The sequence below is a fragment of the Crassostrea angulata genome, chromosome 1 (assembly GCF_025612915.1).
Source record: "Crassostrea angulata isolate pt1a10 chromosome 1, ASM2561291v2, whole genome shotgun sequence".
Classification (NCBI taxonomy): Eukaryota; Metazoa; Mollusca; class Bivalvia; order Ostreida; family Ostreidae; genus Magallana; species Magallana angulata.
In genome coordinates, this window is record NC_069111.1 from 33,079,921 (window position 1) to 33,100,499 (window position 20,579).

At 30.9% G+C, this 20,579-nt stretch overlaps 1 protein-coding gene across 6 annotated transcripts in view; it reads right to left on the reverse strand.

Moving 5' to 3' along the window:
* LOC128173812 (ETS-related transcription factor Elf-3-like) overlaps window positions 1-17,286 on the reverse strand; it is a 28,339-nt gene extending 11,053 nt beyond the window's left edge. Inside the window, exon 1 of one of the 6 annotated variants that reach the window (XM_052839493.1) lies at window positions 17,236-17,286. In XM_052839493.1, the coding sequence (XP_052695453.1) occupies window positions 17,236-17,269 (34 nt within the window). In that variant the 5' untranslated portion in view covers window positions 17,270-17,286. Of the gene's footprint in view, window positions 1-383; window positions 478-2,596; window positions 2,711-6,042; window positions 6,063-11,007; window positions 11,119-17,235 lie in introns of those variants that run through there. The other 5 variants (XM_052839507.1, XM_052839500.1, XM_052839527.1 and 2 more) reach the window with 5 other exon arrangements.
* Between the last annotated feature and the right edge of the window lie 3,293 nt (window positions 17,287-20,579).

The following is a 20,579-nucleotide window of genomic DNA, read 5'->3' on the forward strand; positions in this document are numbered from 1 at the left end:
AATCACCAACAAAATGGATAATGTAATAAACATGTACGAGCGCCAGTATGTAACGAAAATAAATAAGTAAATAAGTAACCAATATATACAACAACAAAAACGAAAGGTATAATAGTAAAACTCACAATCCATTAAAAAAACCTAAATACATATAATATGATATATTTATCATATATTTAATTCAATTCAACTCGAAGAACCTCTCATTACAAATTCTAGGAGGTAAACATTTGCAACGAACTGTAGATAAGGGAATGTGAAGAGAAGAAGAAAACACCCAGAATGCACCCTGAAATTAATGAGAATCAAAGTTTACTCGAACAATCGATCAGAAGTAATAATCGATGAACTTTTGTTTGAGGGACAAATTGAATTATTCTTACCCGTACATAGAAAAAGTCCGAGGTCCAAGTTTTCAAATACACTGTCTGCGCAAGTTGTCACTAAAGGGGTGTATTGCATAAAGCTCGTAATTTGCAATGATTGATTAGCCAGAAGATCTTGTCCCGGGGGTAGAATTAACTAATAAGTTGGGTGGGTATTCACAGGTATATGTAGACGACAGTTCAGACCGTTTTATATACGTAGATGACTTTGTGCGTACATACCTATATACAGCGTTGCAATTATGTGTTAAGTACAGAATGTTGACATGGGGTTCGAATTTTATTTTGTATCTATTAAATTCACTTTTCTAAATGCCTTTCATATATAAAATAGAGACAAACTAAAAAAAAGGGGTAATTGTTATATGAAAGTTAATTTTCTATGATATGACCAAGGTCACTTTTTGATAAAAAAAAATCCCATTATATAATGAATTTGAATAACTGACATATTATGGAGTTTCTCAAATTCTGTTATACGTTTGAAAATATGCAGTCGGTTATGACTGAAAGGCTGTTCTTATTATAAAAGAAGAAAGGGGCCGATTTACTAAAAGACTCTCTATTGAGACAGAAGAACTGTTTTCATTTTCTTAGTCTTAATCACTCGCGCATATCTAGAATTGTTTGTTAAAATAAACTATACGGAACCAGTTTACTCACTCACCCATCCCCTTTTAAAACAAAATGATAAAAAAAACAACACACTAAACAACACTAACAACACACTAAACAACACAAAACACACTATACAACACTAACATTACACTAAACAACACTAAGAACACACTAAACAACACAAAACACACTAAACAACACTAACAACACATTAAACAACACAAAACACACTAAACAACACACTAAACAACACAAAACACACTAAACAACACTAACAACACACTAAACAAAATAAAAACTCCAAACAAAAAAAAAGATGCTACAAAATGCAATAAACCGCTCACACAACGTTATTACACAAATTTATATTATATTACATGTACTATTAGCGGCGTAAGAGCTTTATTTTCAGCTATTTGCGCAAAAACTCATGAATAAAGCACTTCTAATTGCAACTATCAGATGAAGGATATTCTTTTTATTTGATTGGTATTAAAGTTTTTTGATTCTCATAATTTTCTTTAAAACAATCCCTTCTTTTATGAAAACGTCTACAATTTCGATATGTTGGCACACATATTTTTTTAATTTATCAATTTAGAATCATTTGACAATTACCTATTTCTTACAAAATTCTTATCATCACCTATAACAGTAAGATTGACTTTATTTGCTAACTTTAACTAAATATGGTTTATCATTAATGCGTGTAATTACTTCCGGGACGTAAGAGTTATTTTATTGGTCCTATTTACATTGTTTGCGTCTTCAAGCTAGTTTTCAAATAAATAATTTCAATTTTTTTGGTACATTTTATCCATCTTTTAAGGACATTCAAACATATATTTAATTTATAAATGGTTGGTAATCATTAGAAACAAAATGTTTACTTTTCATTATTGTCACCATTAATTATTCAAAATATTTAGATTATGCATATATGTACATGTATCATAATTAAGTATTTATTTATGAAAGTTTTTGCATATATGTAATAGATTTAAAGGTAAACAAAATATTAGAACCACAAAACACTATAATTTTACATGATCAGAATTCTACATGCACATCAATGTGTTTCTACGAATTCTAATTTTTTTTAAAAACGAGCGATGGTTGATTGTTATATTTAAATTAACCTTTATCGAATTTAAATTTACAATTTTCCGAAGTTAAAACTATTTTTACAAAATGACTTTTTGTATCATAATTCAAAAAATGTATCTTTTATTTCTCAGGTTTGTACTAACAAATGTTAAAGTAGCAAGTTTTGCACGTTTAACCACAATGATATTTACATGTGAATTTTAAATGACCAGCCTATTGCTCGTATTTTAAAAAACCCATGTAAATTCAATACCACTTGGAATCAAATCATTTTTAATTTGAACATTAAAAATACTATGCTCAAAATTTATAATACGTTCGTTCATACATACTTTTGCGTCTTTCTTGATAGATAACAAAAAGATGCGAAGTAAAACCAGTAAAAAAAAAAGTAGAAATTGATAATAAATAAAATAACATTGTCTTATATTTAATTGTTGTAAAATTTGCATGTTTAAATTAAAATGAAATTATAGCACACCTACCTATCTCTCTGAACCAATGTATTATTGAAATATTTTATCGCAAACTTAACTGGCGAGCAAGCGACAGGTAAGATGTAGTATTAATACAATGTGATTATATATCTATTATTCTACTGGACAACTAACGCCAACGCAATCAGCTCAAGCTTGAATGAAGAGTAAATATTATGTCACGTGTGTGTTTATCAATGGTATCTTTGGTTCGGCACACCTTTTTTCTTATCTGCAGAAATTCTTTATTCCCAAAATAATAGAGCAGAATTTTAGTACATGTACCTGCAATACTGGGATTATCAAAATAGAGTTTACTAAAAAACTTTCACCCGTCTTTCATTACTTTGCTTTGCTCTTGTTGACTATGCGCTTCATTAAAAAATCAAGCCTTGAAGTAATTCTATAATAGCGAAATACGCTTCCAAATTTTCTTGTTATGTACAATGTGAAAGCTAGTACATGTACATGTGTACCAATTTATAGATTCTGAAGTGCATGCGCATTCATTTTTAATCATGTGTTGAGGGTATCACACAATGACATATAAATTATGAAAAGTTCGCTTTATAAAATAAAAAATTAATATTGGAACGAACTGTAAACGGAAGCATTTCTGATAAAATGAATAAAAATATTCAACAAAAGAATATATATTGTGATTTAAGTAATTAGTTGTATAAACAAGCATTCTGAGAGTATTGCATAAGCAATACACGTCCCCTACCGGTTTGTGGAAATTGTGAAAACAATGCACTGTTATGCAGATTATCGAACCCGAACATTAAAAACTTGGAATATAAAAAATAAATTTTCTCGCAAATATGTCAACCAGAACGCTACGAAAGTGTAAACTTGATCTGTAGTTTGACATTTTGAAGCTGTTCAACAAATTTCATATTATTCCTCAAACGCATAAAGAAAAAAAGTGTGGAAAACTGAAGTGGGACAGACAGACGGACAGACAGATGGACGGACAGACGGACTGACGGACGCAGAGGAAAGCTATAGTCCCCTCCGGTGAAAACCGGTAGGGGACTAATAACAAAAAGTATTTTTCACATCTGTCTCCTACATGCAATAACAGTTACGTAATGAATTGCCTTATATGTCTATTTCTGGCAGATTCGAAAATTCACCATTGTGAGAAACGCATTTTTAATTGTTATTTCCTGTACTGGGTGTTGTAGATTAAGATTAGTATAGAGACTGAGTGACCAATCCTGTTCTATAATTTACGCATGTCTCAACGAACAGGTGTTGATTGAGCAAGCATTATTCAATTTTCTTTAACCGTGTTTTTCAAATACACTGTTCCAAAGTAAAGAACAATTATACGCAGTGCATTATTATTTGTTTTGAACACTACTTGAACACGTATCTCTCAATCAGACGACGTGTTTCATAATGATGATGATGATCATCATCATCATAAATATCGTCGATGACGAAACAGTCCACTATTATATGAACTGATTTACAACACATATTTTGCCATTATGTTCATAAATTAATTTCAAACGATATCAATGCATTTGTCACCAGTATATACCCGAAATAATACCAAAATTGAAACTTTTTTGTTATTACCAAATACTGCCACCTGCCCGATAATTCTTAGCAGACGGTACAGTGACATTCATTTTGTTTTGATTTAATAGTAGCAAGTCTAATCTATTTCAAATACATATTACAAACCATTTTGCAACATCTTTCGAAAGCCTTATTTTTACAGGATCTGCTTTTACCGGATACGGATTAAACATGCACGATAATTTCCTTTTGAAATGAGGTTCATTTTACGGCGCATGCGCGCATAATGCACATGCTATTATTTTGAATCAAATAAATGTTAAATTGACTCAATCTGCAATTGATTCACAGGAAGATCCCCTTCCCCAGGAAAAGAGCTCGTTTCAATACTTTGTCTTCTTAATAGCGTTTCAAAACAGTTCGTAGTTCAAACGCTTTTTTAACGGTATTGTTTCAATGAACATTTACGGCTCATATATATTGACTTTGATTTGATTGGTGAAAACAACTCCCCTGACAGCAAAAGTCTATTCTATAACAATTTCAAAGACAATGTAGGCTAAGTTGAAGCAATTTCATCTCCAAGTGGAAAAAAATGAGGACACAGGCATAATATTCTTATTGTTGGTGTTAGTACGAAGATGGCGATCCTTAGGAAAACCGTGATATACACCAACTGACGTAAAATATCAATTAACCTTTTGGAAACATTATAGCGTTTATCATTTGTTTGACTCGCAGTTTATACAGCCTCAAGACCTTAATACGGTAGTTTAAAAGGAAAAAGGAATAGCGCACCATGATAAGACTTTTTCTAAACCAGATTTAATGTCATACATCTCACTTGATTCGTCGTCCGTAAGAATGATTATTAACTATCATGTTATTACTGAAACCGGGAGTGATGTTGCTATAAACAATTAAACATAACACCGTTGTATTTCACAACAGTGTAAAATTCAATAATATGTTTTCTTATTACGTCAATGAAATTTGCTAACGTAACTTTTATTTTTCTACAGTGTAGATGTTCTTGTCCCAAGGAATGAAGAAAACAAGTTAAGCAAGAGTTACATGTTGGGGATACGTACATGTTCATGTGTTCTACGTTGATCAAATAGTCCCATGTCTTGTCCTTCTTATAATTTTTTTCAACATTTGAACTTAAGCGGATGAACTTAGGCACAACTCCAGTTTAACATGCATGTTTAGCTATTAAATCCCTTTCCGAATTAAATTTACTCTGAATTAACATCACCTGTTCGTACTTTGATCGTTATTTATATTTTATGAATCAAGATTAAAATAAAGCCGTAATCTGTGGAAGTGATTCATCAAAGTTTCAACATCATGACTTGTCCAAATTCGGTAGAATTTGTGTTTGAAAAACATATTACTCTGTTATGACGTTGGAGATAAAATGCAGGCATGCACAAGAAGCAAAGGGGCGGGAAAACTGTATCTTCCACTTACCTAAATGCATTCGCAATAATGTTATCTTCTGTACTATGAAAAAAACTTTGGAAAGACAACTCATCCTTCAACGTTATCTTATAATAAAAGTTATTTTAAAACAAACCCTCTCCCCCTTGTTAAAAACTGATGTTTGGCAAATTAGTCCTTCATTGGAATTTTTTTTGCTTTTTAAAGTTTTAAAGATATGCCCCGCCTCAAAAGCCATATTTGAAGAAAAAATACGTAAAACAATACGTTGAATTAACGTTATACCAATCACTTCTGACTAAGCGAGACACATGGTCTTTAAAAACGGTTGACTTTAATTGCCTGGAGTTTTCAGTAGTTTGAAAATAATTATTATACTCTATTGTTGTGACAAAAATTTAAAAACTTAATTCTAATTCTAAATTGGATATAAAGTAAACTTATTTTAAAAACTATAGCTTCTTGATCATCAAACTTACCGTAGTGCGAGCGACGGAGCTAGTCTTTTGAATTGAAACTCTCCTACAGGCTGGCAAAAATTTACGTTCATCGATTAATAATGAAATAGTTGAATCAAGACAAACTTTAGATAAAAGAGTTAAAAGTTTATTACGAAAAAAGAAGAGAAACACGTGGTGCAGGATTCAGTAACGCGCGGATCAATACTGTCTCTGTAACACACGGATCTACTCACACACTTCCCGTTTCAGCGATTGGCCTAGATTGACCAATCACGACCGAGTCCTGAATATATTCATTTGCAGCATCAATAACTCAGCAGTATGTATAAGTCAATCCTAAACTCAACTTAAATAGATGCAATATTGATTAAAAGTAGATAACCAACACGTTTTCATCTCGTATATATTGAAACATGTTTGGCGGAGATAAGACTCCATTTTGGAATGTAAATTGTTGTATATAAATGTTTGCAGTGCTTAATTCTTGTCTTGAAGTCTTTACACAAATGTACTTGATTCTACCTGTAGATCAATGGCTGTGCATTCCAAGACCTCCTTAAATCGTTGAACTCTAGCTCTGTTCATCAAACAACAAGAACTGGCCTGCGGTTAATTTCAGATGATAGAAAAATATTTCTATCGCATATTTTGACGTGTTTTTTTGGGTCCCTTTATCTTTCACAGTACACGAAATAGATACATGCTCGAGGGAAAGTTTAGTTAGCTTTGATTAATACTTAATGCGGTTTTATTGAGAAATTTAATATACATTTCCTTATTAATAAATATGACATCACCAAAAGTCAGGCGATTCAAATCATCTTCATTTACACAAGGAATATCAACCGATTAGCAAACTGCGCCATGATGTCATTTTCATGGTTAAAATTTCAAAGAGAATTAAATCGCTTTAGTGCTATATCTACAAGGAAATGTTGAGTGATGGAACAAAAAGTTTTTATCAAATCACCTGAGGTACTCATAGTGTGCACCCGTTGTGAAATAAATTATTATGAAAAACCATTAGCATGACGTTGTATTCTTTTATCTCTATCGCAATATTGCATATAGTGTAAAATAATAATCAAAATCGATATGAATTAATGCTTGTAGTAAAACTCGGTAAAAAATGAATCGTTATCATTAGCTACACATTTATGGACATTGACAGAGGGAAATAAAGTAACGACGAACAGGCCAAAAAATTATGAAAACTTGCCTCAAATATTACTATACTACCGGCGATGAATTTAAACCTTGCCTTTAAAATAATAATTTCGTTCGATGACGTAATTGACTCGTTATCTCTATCGCCTAAACACAAACTGTATTGTAATAGATAGATAGGAATCTTCGCTTGCTAATGATACCTTCGGTATCCGCAGTATCGCTTTAAATAAAGTATATAAAAAAGGATTAAGGGGGTACCACGCTACGATGACGTTGAGAGTGCTTTAAGTGGCAGTTGACAGTTTGACGCTCCAGAGCCTACTTGTAGATTTAATTTGTTTGAATGGGAGATTCAAAGATGAAATAATTCTGTCAAGGACTCGGTGTCTCGGTGACTACTTGTCATACCTAAAGTTACAGATGGAAGAGCCCACTTACGGCATTGTTTTCCCGCTCAGCGCTTCACAAACTCACGTTAAATCTGTATATTTTGACACCGCCAAATTCGGTCAGCAGTTCTTCTATAATAATTGATAAATATCTGAGGTTTTGAAATACCACATACTGATTACGTGGTGATTTTTTTTCTTAAAAAATTCGATCATTATCAATAATATTATTTACAATGTATGTATGGAAAAGTTATATATTGTCGTACGCTTGAAATACAGATACTTGATGAAGAAGAAACTTTTCATACACAAAAAGATGTGTTTACTATTATTTGATATCTAAAGCTATCTGTATATGTTGCATGTAAAAAGAAACAAAGGATTCATTGTAACTTAAGATAAACTGTACAATAACTACTAAATATGCTACAGGATATACTTAGATGTAAGTTATATACAATTTAATGAAAAAAAAAAATTAAATGCCTATTATATATATTTTAGAAATAAAGCATAATCGTAAAATATTAATGAGTTAACATGAAAGTTGTTTAAATCATATACGCATACAACGTATAATGTACAATCAGCGATAGCATGACAGAAATAGATTGACATTAGGCATATGCCATCTAAAATAGCGCCGACTTCTCTATTAGGTACAAGGAAGCACTGAATTACAGTAGTGTATAAATATTAGGGACTAGACTAAAAACGATAAGGCGGAATATCATACTTTAAATCGCTAAAAACCTTGGCCTGAATAATTTAATTGAGGAGGCTGTGTGATCAACAAGTAACCGTTAAAATCTTCCTAATGTTTATTCATCTGACTTGTTTTTGCTATAAACTATGATTTAGCAAATAAAAATGTTTTTAATATGTTTTCTTCAAAGTGTTCTTATATCTTTATATAGAGCTTTTCTTAGTGAGGAGAAACCGGCACGATCATTTCGCCCACTTAATTAAGCCAATTTACAAGTTTCTAAGGAATGTGCATCAAAGAACGAAAACAACAAAGATAAGTCTTTGTTGAGTCCTACTATTCAATACAAAAAAGTTAATCAATGATGTATAAATTAACACAATTCTGATGAAATTCTTAAAAAGACGCAATGAAAATGTGCGTCCATTATTATAATATGTTCATTTATTTGAGAAAAAAAAACCACATACTATTTGGTCAACTATGTGGTTCATTTTCATTAGTAGCCGAAATTTTAAGACGCAATTTGCTTGAAAGACTTAGACTTTGGTCAAGTTCAAAACACTAAATTCTGCACGATCGTATGTATATCTATAGATGAGAGAAACTCCTTGAACGGTTGAACGGTAAATATCGATAGTTTAAATGCCGGTTTTTCAAGAGTTTCCGGGTAACAAAGTTCGCTGTTCAAATAGATACCCTCGGATAGTTCGTTATCTTAATATGTTTTCAATTTCTGTTGTAAGTGCTATCTCCCTATATACAATTTACCTGCCCTGTCTCGTTTTTACTGTTTTCTTGGTTTTTTTTTTTTTTACATTCTGTTATGAGAATGTAAGGGAGATAGTGGGCAGTTAATGTTGACAGGTTCCTTAGCGTGGGTCAGAGAGATTGAGGACATCAAGGTAAACCTCAAATCCAACGATTAGAGTTTGTTAGTCTTCCATTATGGACGTTTCGGTGTGAATGGGTTAGTCCTTGTATATAGATACTGGGTTATCTCTCTCGATCAAACGCCCGCACTTCAGCAGGCTAGGATACTTCCGCGTTCATGTACCTTGTAATGTACCGAAATGTACAGGAATAGGACAGTCAATATCGCTTAAGACAATAGTTAAGATGTTGTTAAATATACAACGAAGCAATATTCCGAAACCTGTTATAGTTAACAAGGCAAAAAAGGGATAACAAAGATATAAGATTTATATAACTATCTTGGATAAGAAAAATCGATGTGCGTATGGGATTACACCAATTGAAATACGCTTTTTTCATTAAAGGCGGAAGACAACAAAAAATATCTTACAACCTTTTTCTCATTGTGGTTCCTATATTCATCTACTTAAACTAATAGGAATGATCAGTGAACGCCGAGTAGTATGTTACCAGCCCTCGGGACACAAACATCAATGTACAAAAAAAAGAAGACAAAACACAAAACCTTGAAAACGATTACGTGACATCTTCCAAAATCACCGTATTCTTATGTAAATATGAAGGATCATATACTTAAATCGAAGTCCCTTTATGTTTATCGCTTCAATCATTAGAGCACTTAATATCAGTAGTATTTATTTCCTGTAAAAGCTTGAAATGGTAGAACTTAGTATATATTGGGATATTAAAAGCTATTAAACAGCAATTTTACCACCATCAAAAGATTTATTACAGTCCATAGTATCCATCTTGCGCCAAACGCATGCGCTTTTAACGATCTATACATGTACATGTATGTATTTAAGAGGTAACCAGTCAACACACTAAAATCTATAACCAAAGCGTAACACTGGGTTTCTAGATCATCATGTTAATATTATCGAACACGTTAAGTACAGATACTGGAATTATACAAAAACTGCTTTCTTGTAGTGGTCACATTACATTACGGTGAAGTTCGACCATTTAAATATCAATATCTCGCGTGTACTTTCTTTGACAATTTTGCAAAATCATTTTTTTAATTATTACACCCAACGTAGATTATTTGTTCAGATGGCATTATTAATTCAATTTTTCGCAATGTGAGTAGGCTATTGTGACATAAGGATAAGAAGACTCCATTGCACGTGTTGCATGAAGCATGCATCACTTTGACTGGAGTGCTATGAATGGTCTTCCGCATTGTTAACTTAAATAGCAAGTTTCACTTTAACGAGAGAAAAAATCAGCAGATGCATGAAACAAAAATAATTTTTAGCATAAAAATAATCACTGTATATTTCTTTGAATTTAGGAGAGGTCGCAGTGCCTGCCTGTGCTATGCGTCTAACACCGGAGGTTATGATCACCTGTTTATACATCGAACATGCAAACTAACAAATTGTCATGTGGAAATTGACCGTCTGATACTGAATGTTAACATGCTTGAAATATTCACAACATGTTGATTTTAACTGCCGTCATGCATTTCACCCACAAATATTTGAGGAGAAATATACACTTTTATCTTTCGTGTTCAAATTTTTGTTCTGCAGCGATTTGACATTTTTTGTTTGTTTCTAAAAGCTACTGAAACATGTTTAAGTAAAACTTAATGCATGGTATTTGTTATTCCTGCAAAGATTCCACAGTCATTTCAATTATCCGAAAAAGCAATAATAATGGCTTAATATATAGCAATTGATGACAAAAAAGCTCTAAAATTGTTAAATTGCGCCAAGTGACCCTGTTCTCTAAACACCTAGTAATATTGAGTATCATCTAAAATTTACATACCTATCGAAGATTCCATATCTTCTAATAATACCATTTTAACTTATGAATCCAGATTTGATAGACTTTGTAAATCTATGTAACAATAATCCCCACCGCGATCTTTTGTGGTGTTCTGTGGTGTTCTTTTTAAGGACACCTCTTCATTCAGAAGATTGCTTTCTCTTCCGTATTGAAGGTTTTTGTGCAATAAGTGCTGGTATTGGCCCTAGTTAACCTTCACTTTGTTAAAACATTGACAGAGAGCTTTTGCTGAACGAGAAAAATATGTGTGTTGATCTTTTCTTTCTTCCTTTTTTACTTACTTTCGGGGTTTTCTAATTTTCCAGTCTGCCTGATGATATCAGAGTTTTTTGTTGTTGTTTTTTTTTCAATTTTTGAGATGCAAAAGACTATAATTAAGAAATGTCGATATTTAATTATGCAAAGGCATTCAAACTTAGCGCAGTTTTCATTTCGAACATTACAAATTGTACACATGTACATGTACTATACATAAAAACACTCTACCACCATACCATCCGAGTCGGCAAATTTAGTACATGAATAATTTGGGCTGGTATTTTAGACTAGGTAGTATTAAAAACTGTCGTTTATAACACAAATTCTTTAAATAAATTTGTTGTCAAACTGTTTTTGTCTAATTGGTGGTCCATATTTCTTCCTTGTTTAATGGCAAGACAAATTGTATTTTTTTTTTAAACCTAATCACACCGAGACCATCTTCAAGCTAACTCTAACGACAGATAAAGATAAAAATATAATACGTTTTGATGCACATACCACATTTGATTGATAACTTGCCTTTCGCCATTCATCTTTTTCATATTTTAATCTTTTATTGAGGAGCAAATCGCGACCACATACTGGTGAAACTTTCAACATTGGCCTTTTAACAGTAATGATTCTTTATCGTGCCAACACCTAATATTGTGACTCGAGACTTCATCTAATAAGTTTCAACCTATAGACAAGCCGCTTGGTGTTGTAAAGGAACAGGTACTAGTTTATTGAGCTGCGGCCAAATATTAAACCTGCAAACTTCGATTGCCGATCGAACGCTCCCTTAGCAATTTCCAGGGAAAAAATCAACTAGCCGACACACAACTCCAATTATTCCGTCTTAATTAAGAGTGAATTTAAAACAATTTTTTTCTCTCTAAAATTTACTTAAGATCTGCAATTGATTGAAGTTTATTCATTCAAAGACTTAAAGAAATAAATAAATAAATATATATATATATATATATATATATATATATATATATATATATATATATATATATATATATATATATATATATATATATATATATATATATATATACACACACACACACACACACACACACACACACACACACACACACGAAAATTAAGTAATAAATCTACACTTTATTTGTTTTGCAAGAAATCAAAATTTATCGAGACTAAGAATAAAATAGATAAACAAGTACTAAATGTACCCGCACAACGCAATGCCTTCTCTTACTAATCAATTAGTAAGCAATTATTCCATTTGGTTTGTAAGTAGGCCCTTGTAAATCAATGAGGAAGCAACTCGACAACTGCTCTGCATAATTGTCATTACGTACATGTATGTATATTAAGTAAAACAGAGACAGATTTTTCAATTTTTAGCGGGTTTTTGAATTACTCATAGTAATCTCGTGTAATAAATTTATTATCAAATTCTCAGCGTTGCAAAGACACACCCAATTATGAGAATGGGTGTATGAAAATACTTCATTTTAAATTAAAGTACCCAAAATCTGATAACTTTTCAAACGCCACCCCCCCCCCCACTCTCAAGATTCACCCTTTCCCCTTCAAGATATGGATATTGTACACCGATTTTGGTGTCACGAGAAACATTTCCAAAATTCAGTTAGACAATATGGACTATGAAAATTAAATAAAATTATTTATTTCTATTAGCCAAATAACTCAATTATACAAGGTTTCCACAACTTTTTTTGGTATTTGAGGGAAGGGTTGTAACTGCTGTCAATACAGTAAGTTTAAAGTTAATGCTTAAAATAGAACTGTAAGATAAGGTGACTTCGACATCAAGGGTTTTATAATACCTAAATATATATTAAATCAAATTACTGTATATTGGGAAAATGAAACATATACAGTCATGTCTAGTGTAAAGTGAAATGATTAGCAAAAATATATTATTCTATGGACTACTTAAGTTTTATATATATATTGGCTGCGTTTACTAATTAATCATTTGTAGGAAATTTTTAAAAACTATTCAACTGAATAAATATTTTAATCAAGTGCTGTCTGGCATTTACTGTATTATTAAACACGTGTAACATTTGTTCATAGCTTTAAAAGCACATACTCAGTATCAATCTAGGAAGCATATCAGTTCCTTTAATGAATTCTATTTCTCAAAGAAAAACAGTCCTAAAACATTGTATACAAGAAGAAAAAAAAATATCAAGACGCATCATTTTTATTTTGTAAAAAAAAACCAACTAACTTTTAACATGTAAAATAAAACTGAGTTCATTTTGAAGCTGATCACATGTCGACAATTTAGACAAGACTTAGAATATGGGGAGAGAAAAAAAATCCATAATTCTAATGATTTATTTGATTCCCATCAGAATTTCCAAAATACACATTAATAGAGGATTATTTTTTTCTTTTTCACGACTCCGTCTCCTGCATACTACTTATAGCATTAACGTGGATGGTTCAAAGTGCGCCCGATAGGTTTGTTTCCTCTAGTCCAACGTGATATTGGAACTTAACAAACATTTCTATAATTTCCATTTCCCCTTTTCCGTGAAATATTTACCCTTTTTTCCGCCAAGATATTGTCACTTCATAGTTTTTATCCTATTTCCTTCATACGGTTATTATATTTAAACATTTGGATGAATTTTTATTGCGAGACCTCTTGGCAATTTAATTCACTTTTTGATAATTGAAGTATGTTGTATAAACATAAAAAGGTCTTTGAAGCATTTGAAATCTGAGAGAACTTATGTGATAATTATTTTTGAAGTATTTTCAGCAATCCCCAAAAACATGTTATATTTCAGCCTAAAAACTTCTAAATATTTTGATTTGAAACACAGACATCAATATATTAAAGTGATATATTATTTAAAAAAAAAACTCGATCACAAACCATAAAAAATACACAAATTTTATTAAATTATTACTAGTTTTTTTTTTACTTCAAGTAACAAGTATTCAATATATTGCTTTTGCAATAATTTCATTTATTTGAAGTTAGTCTTGTGTGCACTATAATATACGGAAAAGAAGATAAAAGATATGTGTTCAATAAAAACCGCATAATCCAACACAAGTGTCATCTTCTTTTTAAAATTAAAACTAGGATTTTCTACCCTTATTATTTTTATCGTCCCTTTACTGTATTTCTTTTATATTCTTTGTACTGTAATAACAGACACCCTGTCTTTATTCGGACATAAAATTGCTCTTCCAGCGAATGTCGGTTTAGACAGGCTACACTGTATGCAAAATCGTCAGTATCATAACTCCTGGTATTAATAAACGAATTCATGATGAATGAAAAAAGGAATTTTATTCAAATATGTAAATATATCTAGTCATTAATACAATTTATACGTTTAGTTCGACACAAGACCTATATTTCAGCTGCTTTACATGTTAATGCCGCATTGAAACCTTATGGGATTACGCTTAAAGTACAAACACGGCTGGGTGATAAAGATGTCAGAGTGTGCATGGTGTATAATTACTGACTAGAAATCGGTGTTTTGTTGAATACATAATATAAGGAAACGAGTGATAGCTAATTGATCAAACAAATGATTTATGGCTTCAGGATTAATATTTCGTGTTCAAAGCTGCACTTCTGTGTAAATCGAAATACATGCACATCATGTAATGATGTGTATTAAAAATTACGTTTATTAAAATGGAACATAATTTTTATTTCTTGCAGTATTTTAAGACGTGCACTATTCACCGAAAAAAAAATCAGTCAAATAAAGCAAAAAAGCAACTACATGGGCAATTAAAGAAAAAAATTATATTTACATCTTTTATCTAATCATTGAACATTTAATTTGAAATGTTTTGATTTAATTTCTGATGAAGTTAATTACAACTGTAAAAAAAGAAATCAACATAGTGTGTTCCAATAGCTTCCAGTTTTTATTTAAAATACACTGATGGAAATGAATAATTGGAAAAAAAGGAAAGGCGTTTGTTTCCCTAAACTGGTCTCTAAGAGAGAGGAAGGAAGCTATACATTTCCAATGAAGAAGCAAAATTGCACATTCTGAAAACGAATTTTTTTTTTGAGTTTTGAATGTAAAAAAAAATAACGTCTGTTAAACTATATATTTAGCACTGGCAAAAACCTAAATAAAAGTTTTTAAATGTGGGTTCATTGCAAATAGATAAATTATAAAGTTTCTATGCATGCAGGTCTGCAATGGTTGAATGAACTAAAAGTTTTCACAAATAAAAAGAAGTCAGTGCAAAAACAAAATTTCAATCTTTTAAGGATAATAATTTTCCCAGAAATAATATTGAAATGTACACGTAGGGTGTATAAATTGCATACTACCTCAATGTCATGTCAGTGCAAAATTTCATCTGAAGAAACGATCGGCTATTGGTGATAAAAACAGAATTTTTTGTGTTTTCATTTTCAAAAATTCACAGTCACAGGTGATAACAACTTTTACTAGAGGTGGTTATACAGTCTGTAGTCGAAAGTCAACTTTATGACATAATATTGTTTTACGGAAAATGCATAAGGATAGGTGCAAAAATACCACCTTTGCAATGATATAGACAAACTTCTTGAACCGTACATAAAGTTCATTTCTGTTTGCTATATAAAATTATAAGATTTTATTACTTTGGAAAAGAGTATCCTTTTTTATCCTTTTTGCTGGAATCTATATGAACATGAGCACGAACACAAATACATGTAATCATTACATTATATATTCAAGAATAGGCATTTAAAGGTGTTCATCGGCATAACATAAGAAAACCGTTAAGCTGCACATATCGATGGGAAAAAAAACAATCTTCAAGTAAAACTAATAGTACGAAAATTGAATAAATTATGAATTTAATATGCTTCATCATCGTCCAATGATAAATTTTTCACAACATCATTGTAATGCATTTGCTTTCAGATGTTTTTTTTCTTTGGAAAAAAAAATCAACAAAATAATGAATTGCGAAAACTAGCATACTTTATGATACTAATAGGGAGTTCATGATACCCAACTGATAGATGATTAAGGGCGCTTGGGTCAATTAATTAAGAACCAACTTACCGTGTATTCTGGGACCTGTTTTAAATCCCCACTCTGAATTAGAATCATGCATCGTGCTTTGTAACTACACAGACAACTTATGACAAATAATGAGTTCTTTTGTTTTTAATAAAACTTTTTATTTACCAAAACAATTAATTGGCGCTAAGTGCTACTTCATTTTTACCCAAAATTTCCCCGGTTTTCGGCTACACGTACTCTATGTTATTTTTAGCACTAGACATTCTCAGCAAATTCTGTACAAGGGCAAGATCAACGTTACGTCATCGTTAAGAAACGCATGAATGCACATTTTAATCAGCTTCCTTCACGTTAAAAAAAAATCACATTCTCATTTAACGCAAATTAACACTTTGACAGGGAGAGGTAATTAGAATTTTGAAATCTTTAAATTAAAGATCTGTGATGAAAAACTTGACATTTGTATCTAAATTTACCAGTCATGGTATCAAAAGAGATGATTTCGCTTTTATTCATGGCATTTGTTGTAAGGAGTATAGAAAGTATAGAAGTTTGATAAAGTATGTTGCAGTCGATTTGCATAAGGCGACCTTTGTCGTTCAAGGAAATTACAAATGCACTATTACGATAGCATTTCATTATTTACGCTACTTTAACCTCATATCGAATGTTTTATTATTTAAAGAAATCAAAAATTTGTCCACCAAACTAAGATAACATGTTGCAAATTAAGCGACAAAAATATGATTTAATAGTAATAAAAATATAAATATTGTTAGTCTTCTCAAAATAAGTTTTTTTTTTTATACAACTTTAAAATTTCATATTAAGTCGTTGATTAATTTAAAATGATAAAAAATAATTAACATGAAAGAAAAAACTTCCATGTTAGAAAACTCAACACATTAAAACGTTTATTTATAAAAACCTTCTAAACAAAGTTTCTACTTACGTCCAGCTTTATCGTTGTTGTCCATTTCCGACATTAACCCTTGTGCCCCCAGATTGCTACAGAGAAGTAAATTCTGAAACAATAGATAAAATACAAAGTTTTTGAGGAAATCCGGCTCAATTTGTGTGATGCTATTTGATCGCGCAAGTTCAAAATAAGCGCTTTCACTCTAACGAATTTCAACCCAAGTAAAAAAAAAAATAGTGCATGTGCATTTAATGCTTCATTTTCTTTACATGTAAAGCTTTTAGACATGCGAAACCGGAAATATAGTTGTAAGCTTAAATTGTTTTTAAACAGAAACAACTAAGAAATAACAATTAGCGTACTAAATGCGTTTCTATGCATATTAGATATAATTAATAAACAATGTACTTGTATTTTGCAATATTCGTCTTTTGGTTGTGATCTTTAAATCAGTTTGTGATAACACTTGGTCAAATGCTTTTAGATGTACATAACTGTTAGAATTTAAAATTAAAGATTTTTAAATTGAGGAACAGTAAGTACATTTGCAAACTCAGACATGCAAAATGTACTAAGTCTTGTAATTAAAAACTTGGAAAGTTAATTCTATGTTTCATCATTTTAAAATTTCATTAACCCAACTCAATTTCACAAAAACCGCATTAAAATATATCATTTGCCGAGAACCATGAACAATCGTAACAAAAACAAACTATTTATGCTATGAAATTAAATAAAAGCTGTACATTATTCTCTCTAAAATAATGAATGAAAGCAATAATATTCAAAATATCAAATAACTGGTAAAACTAAATGGTAAAAATGTCGATGGAACTAAAATATAAATGTAAAAGAATGACCAGACAACCCAAAATTATATGAAAGATGCAAACTCATGAATTTGTTTCATGTTAATTTAAAATATATGTAAGATAAAAAAAATAAAATAATTTAACTGAAATTCAAGAGTGGAATTACACTGCGTAATACATTTGTCATTGTATTACGTAAGAGAATGTTCGTCCAGAAAACGAATATTTAACAGACAATTGTTCATACAAGAGTCTTAGATTAAGTTTCGAGTAAGGCACCAACTCAACCGGGAAATCCATGTTTCAAACATTAGGACCTGAACTAGAGAATTTGAAAGTGAATATAACCAATCAAGTTCAATACAGGAAAAGGCGTGAAAATTACCATATCTATATAACAAAAACATTGCAATGAGGGTGATGGTATTGGTTGTCATAAAGTGAAATAAAAATACAATTATTAATCATACCCCTTATTGTTATAATCACGCTTTTTCCGTGTAACTGACAAAGCCATGTTCTATATTTACTTTTGATTGCGAAAATATATACATTTATAGAGTAATAGTCTTTGGCAGGGGCATCATGGAATTGTATTATTTTGATATTTTTGGGAATACTTTAAATCAAACGGAGCATTGTTCATTGTGCTAGATAAAAGGCACTGTTTTAGAAGAACTCCAAATTCGACATAAGATTTTAAATGATTGAATCACTAATTAGAAGTATGCACGTACTTGTGCCAATATACACCCTGATACCCCAAAAGCCCTTATTTCGAAAGCTTTAAAAAGCTGATTCATTTGACAGAAAAAGTAAAGTTGAAAAAAAAGATATATGAGAGATATAAAAATTGAGTATCATTTGATTATTGGTACCATAAGGTTTCTACGATACTTCAAGTCCTTAGTTTTGGCCTCTGTACCTGATATTAAATGACATTTATTGCGTTTTGGATCATTTTAATTGGTTTTGACGGAAGCAATTGACCTTATCTTTAAAGTGTGAAACAGTCACTAGATTTTTTAATTTTTTTTATTTTAATCTCTTTAAGCGCCTTTTTTTTTAATTTGCTTTGTCTAAAAATAATAGATTTATTATATATACAAATGCAAGTAATAATATATAATATTATCAAATTATGACAGAAACATGCAGAAATATTTAAAATAGTATTACTTTCTTCAGGACAAGCAACGTATCATTTTGCATTTCGTCCCTGTGAATTGCATATAACATAAAAATGAATGTTTCTTTTATTTTTCAAATTGTAATTGGGTGTCCTTTATGTGTTATTAAAAAAATTTCTACACTAAACGTCAATCATGTATTAAAAAGGTGTACCCCAAATCATTGAAAAAATCTGCACTATGTACAATATTTCCATATCCCAGATATGTTGGAAATGAAGAGAAATGCGGAAAAGGATATTTGTAAATTTCAATTGATAAATTAAATGCAATATACCTTTCGTTGATGATACAATGTAACATGATCAACTAAGTAAAAATATTTAGAAATATCACAGTTAAAGTAACTGCCATCAAATAGGACTTGATGTGTGTAGCATGATGTGAATGTATATGTACGTAAAACAGAAACACTGATTAATTATACACCGTGCTTACTTCAAGGAAAATTGTGTCTTTTTCCCCTTTCCTTTTCCTTAAAAATGATCTTATAACATTAGTTGATTCATGGGGATATGTCCTATTCACTTGGTGGCGTTTAATCCAAAGGTTTACTAAATTCCGCTCTTGTGGTGTGCCTTACTTTGCATGTTTTTATGGAGTGTTTTAAAAGTATGTACATTTAGGAATGATATATATATTCCAACACATTCGCAGTATTGCCGATTAAAAAAACGTATTCAAAGGCAAGAAAAGGAACATTTATAAAATGTGAGTATTGAGCGTACAGTTATAAAAATTTTCGACATTGCTATACATAACTTAAGTTACATGTACAATTGAAACTTGTCCATCAAAGGAAAAGATTGAATTTTATATGTTTGGTACAGTACATGTACATGTATATCTGAGTCCTGATACGCTTTAGCATTCTTATAATAGCATCTATTATCTATTATCTATGCCTTCTATTGACATTCAAACACAGGTTTTTTTACATTCATCCGTAACGATATCAATCAGGAATGTTTACTTTCACTTTATAGTCGGCGCATACATTATATATGTATTAATAATTGTGTTTGATGTATTTCATTGCTTCCCAATGTAAATATAGTTATACGCTTTTTACAAAAAATAATCATCATATACATGTACATCTTAACATTGTTCTTTTAGTTGATAAACTATATTTCACTGTTAATATCTCATGAAAAGGAGATTTGAATAGAACTTTTTTTTTCATTCGACTTTGAATATCTGAAACGAACGCCAAACTCCCAGTGCGCATGTCATGCACGTGTCTTTCCGTAATGGTATCACATCATTCTGAGGACCCTGCTGAACAAGTCATTATGACTGACATAGCGTGGACTTAATGTACATAAATTAATGTCACTGATACACTTACTCTAGTTCATAAATTTCGATTTTT